Consider the following 14697-nt stretch of genomic DNA (forward strand, 5'->3'; position numbering starts at 1 on the left):
ACTAGAGAAAGCCCACGTGCAGTAACGAAGACCCAATGCAACCAAAAATAAATAAATATATATATTAAAAAAAAAAAAAAAGGCCAAGTAAGAGGCACATGTTACAACTGGTTGCTGTATCTCTCAATTAAGTCTACTGCTTTCTCTTTTTCTTGGCAATTTATTTGTTGAAGAACCTATGTCATGTGTTCAGTAAAGTTTCTGATGGTCTCCATTTTAATGAGCATCCATGTAATGTTGTTTAACATGTTGCTCTGTTTTCTTCTATTTCCTATAAATTGGTAATTGGGTCTAGAGGCTTAACCACGTTCAGTATTTTTATGGGGGAGGGAGGAAAACACCTTCAAAGTGGTATTTTGATCTTCCGTCAGGAGGTACATGTCATCAGGTTGTCTTTCTTTTTGAGATACTAGCAACTGTTGATGATTAATGCCTAGATTCATTAATTTATGGGGGGTTACAAAATGGTGATATTCTGTTATTCTTCCTTAATTTATTAGCTGAAATATTTTTATAAAGAGACATTCCCTCTAATTTACTATTTGGTTACCCATTGGTATAGTTAAAGACAAGATAAATATTTCATTCTTTCCTTTTAGACTGATTCTCAGAATAATAAATTGGTTCACTACAATACTCCAATGGTGACCAGTTTTTTATGAACTCATGAATTTAAATACTGGATATGTTTCAAATCAAATCCTTTTTCTGCATCTATTAAGATAATTATATGATGTTTTTCCTTCAATATGTTAATATACTAAATTATATAAATTGATTTTTAATGATAAACCAACCATGTATTCTTAGCAGAAACCCAACTGGTCACAGGAGTAATTTTTAAAAATACAGTTGACTCCTGAATAATGCTGGGGGTTAATTGAAGTATAACTTATAGTTGACCCTCCGTATCTGAGGTTCCTCCTCTACATCCACAGGTTCAACCAACCAGGGACTGTACAGTACTGTAGGGTTTACTATTGAAAAAAATACAAGTATAAGAGGACCAGTGAAGTTCAAACTCACATTGTAAGGGTCAACTGCATATTGCTTGATTCAAATTGCAAATATTTCATTTAGGATATTTGTATCTGTGTTCATAAGTAAAATTTGCCTATACTATTCTCATACTGTCATTGTTAAGTTTTGGTATCAAGGTTATGCAAGTCTCAAACTGAGTTGGGGAGTGTTTACTTGTTTTTCTGTTCCTTGAGAGAAACTGTCAAGAGTGAAATGATTTTTCCTTGAATGTTTGGTAAAAATTGTAAAAAGGCCAGGACCCACTGTTCATTTGCTTGCTTGCTTTCTAAAATGTTTTAAATTGAAAATTATACACACGTACACACATAAAAGTTCATACATCATAAGCCTACAGCTTAATTCTTTATCATGACTGAGTTTCACCCTTCTATACATCTCCTCAGCCTGACCCTGAGTTTTGCAAGAGATCTGATGAGTCAGTGGGAACAGTAGATATATCAAAATAACTTCACTCTGCTGACAGGAAAAGAAAAGCATTTAGAAGGTTTAAAAGATCCTATTATAAACTCCCTTCAGCAGGCAAGGCAACTAAAGCAGTTTTTCCACTACTGGGCCAAATTATCCTAAATGAGGTTTTTACAGAATCTGGCAAGATTTTAATTCAAGCTACCAAAGCTTTTTCTGAGGAACCATAAGATGATTAGAAAATATAACAAAAATTATCTTTCACTCTTTTGCAAACTCCATATTTTAAAAAATAAACCAGTAAGGGGAATTCCCTGGAGGTCCAGTGGTTAGGACTCCTCACGTTCATTGCCGAGAGCATGGGTTCAACCCCTGGTGGGGGAACTAAGATCCTGCAAGCAGCGTGGCGTGGCCAAAAATAAATAAATTAACTAAAAAATAAAATAAAAATAAACCAGTAAGGATTTTGAGGCTGTAGTTAAATGTACTTAGGATGGGAGACAGAGGATGACAGTTACTAACAGCATGAGAAAAAAGGAGAATATAATTTGACTTAATGAACCTAGGAGACAGACAGGGTAGCAGGATGAACTTACCTAAACTGGATAAATCCCCAGGTTTATTTAAAATTGAATGCAATTGTAGGTTGCCAAATGAGATTAATGTCTGGAGTAGTCTCTTTGTAAATACTAGGGTTTTTAACTAATACTGACTGAGAGAATTCTTCATGAACTATTTCTTCACATACTATTTCTTTTTGCCTACAATTAGTTAATCTACTATCTTTTACTACAAGTGCATAATTGGAAACAAAACCCAGCTTAGTAACACTGGAACAGTACCAACTCCACTGACTGTCCATTTCATTAACTAAGTCCTTCCCTCCCTCCATTACACACGTGTTCCTGCTCAGACGATGAGCCACCCTCCAAACATCTCTACCTATCAGGCACGTATCAAGAGACAGAAGCAGTTTAACAGTTTAGGGGGAAATCTACCAAAATCTTTCGATGAAATCTTAACCATTCCTGGTCCAAATATGAAATTTTTATACAGAGAAGATGAATTTTGAACAGTTTAAATAAACTATCCAATATAAAAATATAAAAAAGAGAATAGTGACAGCCTCAATACCACAAAACTAAGACCCTGGTGATCACAATTCTAGCTACATGTTCATGTCAAACCATTTACTTAACAAATATTTATTGAGTGCCTAAGGTGTCAGTGTTCCAGCACATAAACTCACTCAAAGGAATGAGAATTAAGACCAGAAACTTAATTCCTTAACATAGAAAGAGCAAAAAAGGAGTATCCCAGTTTCTTCAACTAATACTCTGAACCTATAATAAGCAAACAAGTCAAGTACTTTCTCTATTTTGGACTTTTTGATACCTTATATTTCCCACAGCTGCTTTGCATATATTCTAACCATCAAAAGTTCAACAATGCATAAATCAAAGTAAACTTCAAATCAAAAGACAGACACATAAAATAGCTGTTAATATATTTAAAAGTACTTAATTCACTCATAATTAAAGAGGTACAAATAAGAACTAGAGACACCATTTTCACCTACTAGTTAAAGAAAAAATTTTAAGATGATAATATCTACTTTTGATGATAGGGAGCTGCATATGCTTCCACATTCTTCATTGGTGGGTATAAGTTGATATATCTTCTTGAAAATATATATATATCTTTTGACCGGGGAATCCCACTGTTAGGAATTTATCCTAAAAATATACTGGCAATGAGAATGCAAGGATATATGCACAAGATATTCATTGCAACATAATTTGTAACAGTAAAACACCTTGAAATAACTTAAATGCTCATGAATAAAATTACAGTGTAGGAATAAATGAAATTCTATTCTACTACAAAGACATGAGGCAAATCTTTATGTACTGATATGGGATGTCCAAGATAAAATATTAAGTGAAAAAAAGGAAATCACAGAACAGTCTGTATAGTATAACTCCACTGATAGAAAAAGGAAGAAAGATAGTCATAGTATATAATATAAAAATGTGTAATAAAAAATTTCTGTAAGAATTCACAAGAAAGTGTCAATAGCAAGTACCTTGGGGGAGTAGAAGTGAGGTCGTGGGGAGAAGACATACTTTAGAAGACCTTTCCTTTTTTTTATATGTACTTTTTGTATTGTCTGAATTCCTCACCAGAGTATGTTTTATTTTTATATTTAAAAAACTCGTCAGTTCTGAAATGTGGAATTCTTGTCAAATTACAAGCTTAGTGCAATTTAAATAAATGATACCTAGAAGAAATCAATTCATTTCCATAATTTATTTCACAGATAAGGACTGGAACATCAATTTCTTTGGCTCGCTGAATGTTATGCTGTTTATGAAGTACTTTCAGGAATGAAAATGAAGGTGATCATAAGATATTATAGAATATTATATCTTCTTTTCAAAATTATCTGGAAAAAAGAAGCTCTAACTCTTACAGACCTTTTTTTAAACCATAGACAATGTAAAATTACTTTTTAATGTAACTAAATTGAGTCTTCACAATCAACTGCAGAAGTAGATTCCTAAAACTTACCAAGTTGGGAATAGAAACAGCAAGAAAAAAGGCTGAGGAGTGAAAAGTAGAAAATGGTTACAGAAAATAGAATTAGAGAAGGGAGTAATGTCTCTTAGTATAAGCAGGAAAAGGGTGACTTTAGAGAGTCAGTTCCCACAGGAATACTATACCTAACAGCTGGCTGTGTTCCCCTGTGATGGAGTTCTGACTCGGGTCTGAAAAACAAACAATTGAAAAGAAAAGAAAAATGAATGACCAAAACAAATAATTTCTTAAAAATCAGCAACAAAAGTCAACCAAGGAAATAAGCAAAAAAAAAATTTTTTATGATGCTCAAGAAACATTAATATAAGGATATTAAAAATAGAACTATTATAAAAAATAATTCCACAGCTTCCTCAAAAAATTAAACAACAGAATTATCATGTGACCCATGGTATATACCCAAAAGAATTGCTAACAGGGACTCAGATACTTGTACAACAATGTCTACAGCAGCATTATTCACAATAGTCAAAAGGTGGAAATAATCCAAGTGTCCTCCAAAGATGAATGGATAAACAAAATGTAGTACAGATGGTCTCTGACTTATGATGGTTTGACTTAAGATTTTTCGGTTTTATGATGGTACAAAAGCAATATGCATTCAGTTGAAACCATACTTTGGATTGTGAATATATACACACACATATATATGTGTGTGTATATATATATATATATATATACACACATATATATGTGTGTATATATATACACATATATATGTATACATATATATATACACATATGTATACACATATATACTTTTTTTTTTTTTTTTGGCTGTGCTGCGCAGCATGCAGTATCTCACTTCTCCAACCAGGGATCGGACCCTTGCACCCTGCAGTGGAAGCGAAGTCTTAATCACTGGACCGCCAGGGAAGTCCCTGGATTTTGAATTTTCATCTTTTCCTAGGTTAGTGATTTGCAGTACAATACTCTCTTGTGATGCTGGGCAGCGCAGCGAGCCACAGCTCCCAGTCAGCCAGGCAATCAGGAGAATAAACAACCATTACAACCGTTCTGTACCCATACCACCATTCTGTTCTCTACTTTCATTATTCAATAAATTACATGAGATATTCAACACTTTGTTATAAAATAGTCTTTGTGTTAGATGATTTTGCCCAACTGTAGGCTAATGTAAGTGTTCTGAGCACGTTCAAGGTAGGCTAGACTAAGCTATGATGTTCAGTAGGTTACGTGTAGTAAATGCACTTTGACTTAATATTTTCAATTTAGGAAGGGTTTATCAGGACGTAACCCTACTGTAAGTTGAAGAAAATCTATATATACATACAATGGGATATTATTCAGCCATAAAAAGGAATCAAGTTCGGATACATGCTACAACATTCATAAACCATGAAAATATCACACTACAGAAAATAAGCCAGAAGCAGAACAAATACTGTATGATTCCATTTATATGAAATACCTAGAAAAGGCAAATTGGCAAACTTATAGAGACAGAAAGTAGGTTAGAGGTTACCGGGGGCTGGGGAGTGTGTGTGGGGGGAATGGGGAGTGGGATGTTATTACTTAATAAGCTGTAAAAAAACCTCTAAAATAGAACTGGAGGATATAAAATGGCGAGTCTCATCCATGTGCCCTCAGGAAGACAAAACTGAACTAAGAGGCTGATTTCCCATAAATGCCTGATTTATAGAAACAAAATCTTCTCAGATGATGGGGGGTTGATCAGAGGTTGCCTCATATCAAACTTGGTAAGTTTTGCCAGAAGCATGAACAAGAGATGGCCCAGGTTGGGTTAGTCTCACAAAGTGGGCTGAATTGAGCTTTGTTTGTGTGACTAGACTGATTCTGTCTGCTCAGGAAGTTTTCAAGGCTGGTCTCTGTTTTTGATTTTAACTGACTCAAACTGAACTCTCCCCTCTTTACATTCCCTGCCCATAAATACAACCTACCCCAAACTTTCACCGGACTCACCTGTAGCTTGCTACAGTTTGCTTGTCCCAAATTGCAATTCCTCTGCTATTCCTGAATAAATTCATCTTTTCCAGCTTGCCTCAGTTTACCTCTTTATTTAGGTCAACAGAGAACAGAGTTTCTGTTTGGGGTGATGAGAAATTTTGGAAACAGTGGTAATGGTTGTACAACATTGTGAATATAATTAGTCACTGAATTGTGCACTAAAAAATGGTTAAAATGGCAAATTTTGTGTTATATATATTTTATTACAATAAAAAGTTAAACAAATAATCACATAAATTTGGCCAAGCAATATTAGTTCCATAAAGTAGAAGGATGATTCAGGGCCTATGACATGAATTACATTTTCTTTTTAATGACAAAGGAACATGTGGCCATAGCAGTTGCAAGCCAAGACATAACGAAAGCACTCATTACTACTAGCAGATATGTTCTGATTTGACTTTAAGATAAAATGACTAAACTGGCTTTTATAAATATCTCTTTCTTCAGTAATCTATAATAAAATTAGTGACAATAAAACAAGTTCCTAATCCAGGAGATACTGACAGTCGCCATTTAACGACCAATCTCTTGCTTATTTTAAAGGCTTGGAAAGCATTAAGGGCTAAATATGGAAAAGACTCTGAGCTACACTTTCCTCAAAGAGTAAATCTCGGGTTTCCCTGGTGGCGCAGTGGTTAAGAATCCACCTGCCAATGCAGGGAACACGGGTTCAAGCCCTGGTCCGGGAAGATCTCACATGCCATGGAGCAGCTAAGTCCATGCGCCACAACTACTGAGACTGTGCCCTAGAGCCCGTGAACCACAACCACTGAGACCGTGTGCCACAACTACTGAAACCTGCGCGCCTAGAGCCCGTGCTCCTCAACAAGAGAAACCACCGTAATGAGAAGCCCACGCACTGCAACGAAGAGTGGCCCCCACTCGCCGCAACTAGAGAAAGCCCACGCGCAGTAACAAAGACCCAACGCAGCCAAAAATAAATGAATAAATAAATGAATTTTTTAAAAAAGAGTAGATCTCTTGAGATACTGAGGATTACATCTGGATTCCTTGAATGCGTTTAAGGAATAAAAATAATTTTAGACTGGGGGGTCTATGAACAACACGGAAAAAATTACATCCTCATTTTCACTAACCTCTAATTGAAGTTTAGTATTTTCTCCAAATATGATGTAGGCAACAAATTACATAAAAGTACCAGTGATTTTGTCAACAACAAATATCTGATATTCTCCTATCACATTATAGTTGTTGCATATATCTCATAATATCTTTTAGGTTCCACACTACTTTGAAATTATGGTAGTTACTAGAGGGGCTGCTAGCTTTAAGCAGGTTTAAAGACTGCCAAAGAGGTCCAAGATATAAAAAAGATTAAAAATTACTATTTGAAACAAAATCCAAATAACATTTTCCGTGGTGTTTCTAAATATAAAATATATAAATATATATAATTAAATCTAACACTTTAAGCATCCCAGACAGAAAGAACCAATCAGAATACTAAACAAATTCTGATTTCTGATGTATATAGTCTATATTATAGTGGAAGAAATAAGGTAAAAACCTGATTCCTACAACTAAAGTTTTAAATGCTATGTGAGCATTTAATAATATATTTTTAGAAGATTTTCTTCATCTTAATTTGGTTTTAAAAAAGGGAAATTCCAAATTTTTAAAAGATATTTTTGCCAACATACTAGGAAAGTGAATTCCCAGTTTTTAATTTAAACTAGTTTTATTTCCTGTCTAAATAAAGAATATGGGTTGTTCTTGTACATAAGACAAAAGTAGGACTAACAGTTCTATAGCATGTTAATGTATTAGATCGCTCTCTCTCTCTCTCTCTCTCTCTCTCTCTGCCCCCTCATGTAGGGGGAAAATTGGGCCCTATCATTATAGAGAAACAGGTACATAATAACATGAAAGGAAGAGTACAGAAAGAATCATATAATTTCAGAACCAGAAGAAACTTGGTCATCATCTAGATCTACTTTAGTGATTCCAAAGGCAAAGTTGCAGAAGAGTTATCAGCATCATCTATTCTCCCTAAAACTATACCCTTCTCAAGATTCTGATTCCCAGATACTGTCACTAATGGGAATGCCTTTACCTCTCAGGTGTGCTTTCAGAACAAAGTTGAGAACCTTGGATTTTAACATCTAAAGTTGAGAAGAATGCTTGGGTTAATAAGTGACCAAAGACATATCACACTACTGACAAAAGAGCAAGGCTGGAGATAACAGTCTTCGTGTTTGAGAACCTATGTTCGTGTTTCTCAATACTCTGTAATTCTAATTTTTCTTGCTCTAAAATAAAGTACAATAGCCTAAAACAAGTTACCTGGAATTGCCAGGGAATGTATCTATGAAAAAAAAAAGAAAAACATCTCAGATAACTCAGACAGAATAGGTATGATTTTAGAGGGGGGGTATATAAGTGACATTTTTTCTTAAAAAGAATTACCATCTTCTTTTTTTTTTCTTTTAATAACTTTTTCAGGGCTACTGTTCTTTAAAATTTTTATTTATTTATTTATTTTTGGCTGCGTTGGGTCTTAATCACTGCGTGAGGCCTTTTCTCCAGTTGCGGTGCGTGGGCTTCTCATTGCGGTGGCTTCTCTTGTTGCGGAGCACAGGCTCTAGGAGCGTGGGCTTCAGTAGTTGTCGCATGCGGGCTCAGTAGTTGTGGCTCACAGGCTCCAGAGCGCAGGCTCAGTAGTTGTGGCACACGTGCTTAGTTGCTCCACGGCAATGTGGGATCTTCCCAGACCAGGGCTCGAATCCGTGTCCCCTGCATTGGCAGGCAGATTCTTAACCACTGCGCCACCAGGGAAGCCCAGAATTACCACCTTCTTTGCTGTATATTTCCTTGCCTTCTGAGCTGTGCATACATGATGTATGTGCATTTTCTAGTCAAGCCAGGACTCTTCCCTGAACACCCTCCTATACAGTCAGTCCTCTGTTTCCAGGGGTGTGGAATCCATGGATTTGGAGGGCCTACTGTACTATGCCGTTTTATATAAGGGATATGAGCATCTGCGGATTTTGGTATTCAAGGGTGGTAGGGGTCCTGGAACCAAACCCACCCGGATTCCAAGGGGCGACTGTATTTGAGATGAGTAGAAATAAGTCTACTGTATAGTTCCTCACAAGTTTTTTCATTTATTATAATTAAAGGAACGCAGGGCAACCTTTACCTGATACTTATTTGGTTATATGAAGACTAACCTCAAGGACCTGCAAATAAATGCTTCATTAATACATGTAAAAGCTGAAACAAGGGCAAATTTAAGCTCACGAACCCACCAGGATGAAACTAGCCATGCCCATAAAAAAATCACAATTGGTAAATGGGTTTAAGTTGAAGGGCGTTTCTGGGCTGCAATCCAAATTGTGTATTCAACATGATAACAGTGCTCTGAGATGTGTCTGGGCACCTTTCTATTGTCCTTTGTCTGAACTCTCCCATTTAACATTTTTCCTGCCTCTGTCACTAATGAGGGCACACCCAAGTTTGCCTAATACTGGGAGTTGTCCTAAATATTACTCAAAAGGATACTTCTTTTAACCAAATTACTTCCTGTAATGGGAACAATGTGCCCATAATGTGACTATTTTAACCCTTTGATGGCCTTCCTAAATTAAGCCACTCCTAGGTCATAATACAACCAGATTATATACAAAAGCCTGTGATACTCTACAGGCAAAATGGTAGTTCAAGTTAAAAATAGAAACATACACCTTTTCACAACAGGTAAATGCCATCAGAAAAATGAACTGAAACTATTTCCTCGTAACAGTAATGATATAGTAGTTTTACAAAATGGGCACTTGCTCACTATATTTAGTTTATCCTGGGCAAACGGTAAAGAACAGAGATTTTATTTAATTTCTTGCCATGTGCCTTGGAGCACAGAGAGAAAAAAATGATTGTGGGTGGTATTCACTTGCAAAACTGCCTCTATAGAAAGTTTTTCTAAAGAGCCTTATTATCTCCCTTAGTTTCCCCATAGCAAGTCTTTTTCTGAATTTCCTTTGATAATCGCTTCATCTACTATTCTTGGCAGAGAATTTGAAGCAAATAAAGCTAGCCTATATCTTGCATCTAAAACTCAGTGTAAAAGGTTTAAGTCTTCATTAAAGATAGATCAGTAATTTCATTAAAATAATGCAATCAATAGTGGAAACTGTTGCCTAAACATTTAGAAAAAGAAGTAGGCATGACCAAGGGCATATACATCAGGACAATTAGCTTATTATGCTACTGTCTATATTATCTAGACATACTACAAAAACTATTTAAAGATACCAGGACTTCCCTGGTGGTGCAGTGGTTAAGAATCCGCCTGCCAATGCAGGGGACATGGATTTGAGCCCTGGTCCGGAAAGATCCCACATGCTGTGGAGCAACTAAGCCGGTGCGCCACAACTACTAAGCCTGCACTCTAGAGCCTGCGAGCCACAACTAGAGAAAGCCCGCGTGCAGCAACGGAGAACCAACACTACCAACCAACCAACCAACCAACCAACCAATAAATAAATAAATAAATAAAAATTTAAAAGAAAGAAATAAAGATACCAAATACCTGAAATCACCAGTCTCAACACATTTCTAATTTTCTGGACTCCAACTTTAAAAAAACCAAAGCAGCATCATCATAAGAAGCCACTGTGACTCGGAATTAGGCAAAGATGATTAAAGATGGAACCAAAGACAATTACTCTAACATTCACATTTATTAGATTCTGCCTCTCTATTATGAGTAGGTTTTAATTTTGGTGGGAAACTTAGGAGGGAAAACAAGTTGAAATAAGGTAAAATCAGAAAAGCTTATCCTCTTTACATAGATTTTGAACTGACTGCAATAAAACTAGACAGACCTAAGAAAATTTACATGTGAGTAACTGGGTTTAGGTAAATAGATGGGTGAAAAAAATCAGGCAACTTTAGGCAAAGTAATTAAGCAATAAGATGGAAATGTAAAGCACTGCATACAAAAAGTTATTAAATCATTAGTTATTTATGCTTCAAGCTTACCCCATAAAGGAAAGTCAAAAGATCCTTATTTGAACTTTTAATATAATGGAAATATAATTTTTAAAAGGTATTTAGAAGTATCTGTCAAAAAAAGATAGTTTCTGCTGGGATTTATAGTTTAGTCCAAACTATCTGCCATGTAAATGATTTGTGTAGACAGCTAACCATGGAGAGAATAAGCAGGGGTAGCAGCACTGACCCATGGACTGTACTTCATGTATGGTGCATATTCCTTATTATTAATAGGGGTTTGGGGAGAAAATGATTTGGAGCAGGAATGTTAAGTAAATTTGGCAAATCTATTTAATAGTCAAGTAGATTTCTATAATGTTTAATTTCTCAGACCCTCCAATATGCTAATGGCTACCTAACTAATCTCCAAAGAATATAATATTCAGCATTCCTAAATATATCAGAAGAGATACCTTGTTTTTCATCAAACATCTTATATAATTAGTGTTCTATGGTATACACTTTGGGAAATGTTCAACTGATTCATATCAATATACTAAGGTTAAAAGAGAACTCCCGGAACCATCACTCCCATTTACTCATTCATTCGCTCCGTAATACTCCCATTAAGTCAGTATTTTCCAGATTTGCCTAGTCAAAAGAATCATCTAGAATATTTGTTAAACTACAAATCCCTGGGTCACATAACTAACCCTAATGACTTGATCTCATGGGAGGAGGCTGAGATTCTGCATATTTATGAAGGGCCCCAGATGACTATTATAAAAATTCATTCAACCATCCATCAGTTCAAATATTTGAGTGATTAATAAGTCCCAGGCATTGTTCTATGTGCTAGGGATAGAGCAGTAAGTAAAAAAAGACAAATGTCCTATTCTCACGCAGATATGGGAAGATAAAGTATAAAAGAAAATTAAAATGAACTTATTTACAAAACAGAAATAGAGTCACAGATGTAGAACACAAACTTAAGGTTACCAAGTGGGAAAGCAGGGGAGGGATAAATTGGGGGCTTGGGATTGACATATACACCCTACTATATATAAAATAAATAACTAATAAGGACCTACTGTACAGCACAGGGAGCTCTACTCAATACTCTGCAATGACCTATATGGGAAAAGAATCCAAACAGTGGGTATATGTATATGTATAACTGATTCAATTTGCTGTACACCTGCAACTAACAATATTTCAATCAACTATATGCCAATAAAAATTAATTTTAGAAAAAGAATAAAAGAAAATTAATAATCAAGATTATTTTCTTTATAACACTAGTCCAAAATTAAGGAGAGTGAATGGAGAGGCTATTTTGTTTATTTATTTATTTTTTTCTTTTTGGAGAGGCTATTTTGGATTGGGTACACAGGGAAGATCTTTCTGAGGAGGTAACCTTTAAGATGAGACTTGTATATAAAGGAGACAAACGTGAGGATCTGGACAAAGACTGATCAGGGCATTAAGAGTAGCTACACAAAGGCCCTAGAATGGGAATAAGCTTGGCATGTTTGGGAAACATTAACATGGCTAAAACACAGTGAGTAGGAAAGCAGTTTTAAAGAAAAGAAAGAAAGAAAGGTTAGCAAATTAGGTAGCAGATACATCTTGCAGTATTGCAGACCATGGTAAAGAGTGTGAAGTTTATCCTAAAAATGATATGAAACAGCTGGAAGGTTTTCAATAGCAGCATGATAGGTCTGATTAACCTTTTAGAAGATGGAGACTGTTGGCTGAAGAGTGGATTGTGGAGGGAGTGAGAGCGGAAATGGGGGAAACAAGCAGGAGTCTACTGCAGAAATCTTAGAAAGATATGATCATGACTGTAGTGAAGATGGTGAAAGCTGAGAGGTTGATGATATCTTCTGGAACGAGAGATCATGAGTTAGTCTTTGAAGCTGATGTCCATTTTATTTTAAAATTTGTAGTTCTTTTCATTTTTTTACTCAACAAATATTTTTTGAGCACCTTCTACATGTGAAACACTGTTCTAATTACTAGAAATGTAGTAACAATATCCCTGCCATCAAAGAGATTACATGTGGGCCTCCCTGGTGGCGCAGTGGTTGAGAGTCCGCCTGCCGATGCAGGGGATACGGGTTCGTGCCCCGGTCTGGGAGGATCCCATATGCCGCGGAGCGGCTGGGCCCGTGAGCCATGGCTGCTGAGCCTGCGCATCCGGAGCCTGTGCTCCGCAACGGGAGAGGCCACAACAGTGAGAGGCCCGCGTATCACAAAAAAAAAAAAAAAAGAGATTACATGTTAGTAGGGAAGAGACAAACAATAAACAAACAACATACGTGTTAAGAGTAATAAGAGTTATAAAACAAAAAAAGAAAAGCAGAGTAAGAAGACAGAGGATTAGTGGGGGCATGGTTTGTGTGCCTATTTATAGTTTAGACACCGAATCTAAAAAAGGTCTCTCAGCTAATGTGATAATTTGACCAGAAACTTGAAGTGAGGCCTCTAGCCATACAAATATCTGTAGGAAGAACATTGCGGGCAGAGGGAACAGTTGGTGCAAAGACCCTGAAGCAGGTACATGTTGGCCTGTTCAATAAACAGCAAGGAAGCTAAGTTACCAAACAGAAGAGCAAGGTAAAAGTGATAAGATGTGGGATAAGAGATGAATGTGTGTGTCGGTGGAGGGGCACAGATCATATAGGGCCTTGTAGGACATAGTAGGGACTTAACCATTTTCCTTTGAGTGAGCTAAAAAGCCACTGGAAGGTTTTGATTTATGTTTTAACATGACCACCTACCTAGGATGGTAACATAACATAACTGCTGTCTGGAGAACAGATTGCAGGAGGCAAGTGAGGAGGTAGAAAATAGTTAGAAGGCTTTCACAATGGTCCCAGAAAAGATAATGGTAGCGTGGATCAGCTCAGTGGTAGTGGAGGTGCTGAGAAGTGATTAGATGCTGGGTATGTTTCAATGGAAGGATTCACAAGGTTAGTATGCTGATGGACTGGATATGGGGTAGAAGAGAAAGATAGGAGTCAAAGTTTTTTCCAAAGCAATTAGATGGACAGAGATGCCATTTTCTGAGCTGTGGATGACTGGGAGAAGAGCAGTGCTGGTGATGAGGAATGCAGGTGGTGAAAGGAGGCCCTCTGTGATAGCTGTGCAGCTGTCCCGGAGAAAACACGAGGCATAAAGAAAAGACAACACAGGATTTGGAAGCAGATAAAGCTCAGGTGAGATCCCAGCTCTACCACATGTTATTCACGTAACTCTGGGAAAATGATATAATTTCTTAGCCTTAATTCACTATCTATGCAACAGGAATAAAACTACACCACAGAAAATTACTGTGAGGATTAGAGACGGTAGATACGCATTAAATTTTAACTATAAAGATAACTGAGATGAGCCATGGAATGATCCTCAAGAGAAATAATAAAAATTGTAGTGCTGCAAATAATCACGGTAAAAATTAGAATTTAGGTAGCTGGAGATATTTCTTGGAACTTTAAACATTTTGCAATTGTACAATAGTACTGAGGAAAATATAGAAGTAATGCGGGTGAACCCTTGGGTTCACTGGCTTAAAATTGTATGGGCATGTGGTATTAATCATTTTGATTCACCCAACTTATTTCAAAACTTGATACGTTTGTAGTTTGGACTAAATATGCATTAACACATGATTTGAGATTTTTAGATAAGATAATTACAATAGTA

General features: G+C 36.3%; 1 protein-coding gene across 5 annotated transcripts in view; it reads right to left on the reverse strand.

Moving 5' to 3' along the window:
• Positions 1 to 14697, reverse strand: part of SLC12A6 (solute carrier family 12 member 6) — a gene marked incomplete at both ends in the record, with an annotated part of 84197 nt that overhangs the window by 36757 nt on the left and 32743 nt on the right. For 4 of the 5 annotated variants that reach the window (XM_079698829.1, XM_079698827.1, XM_079698828.1 and 1 more), the window contains one exon: positions 4170 to 4214. The exons of the other annotated variant lie outside the window; for it this stretch is intronic. In XM_079698829.1, coding sequence (XP_079554955.1) covers positions 4170 to 4214 — 45 coding nt within the window. The remainder of the gene's footprint in view (positions 1 to 4169; positions 4215 to 14697) is intronic. 5 annotated transcript variants of the gene reach the window in all.

This window comes from Hyperoodon ampullatus (genome assembly GCF_949752795.1).
Source record: "Hyperoodon ampullatus genome assembly, chromosome: 3".
Classification (NCBI taxonomy): Eukaryota; Metazoa; Chordata; class Mammalia; order Artiodactyla; family Ziphiidae; genus Hyperoodon; species Hyperoodon ampullatus.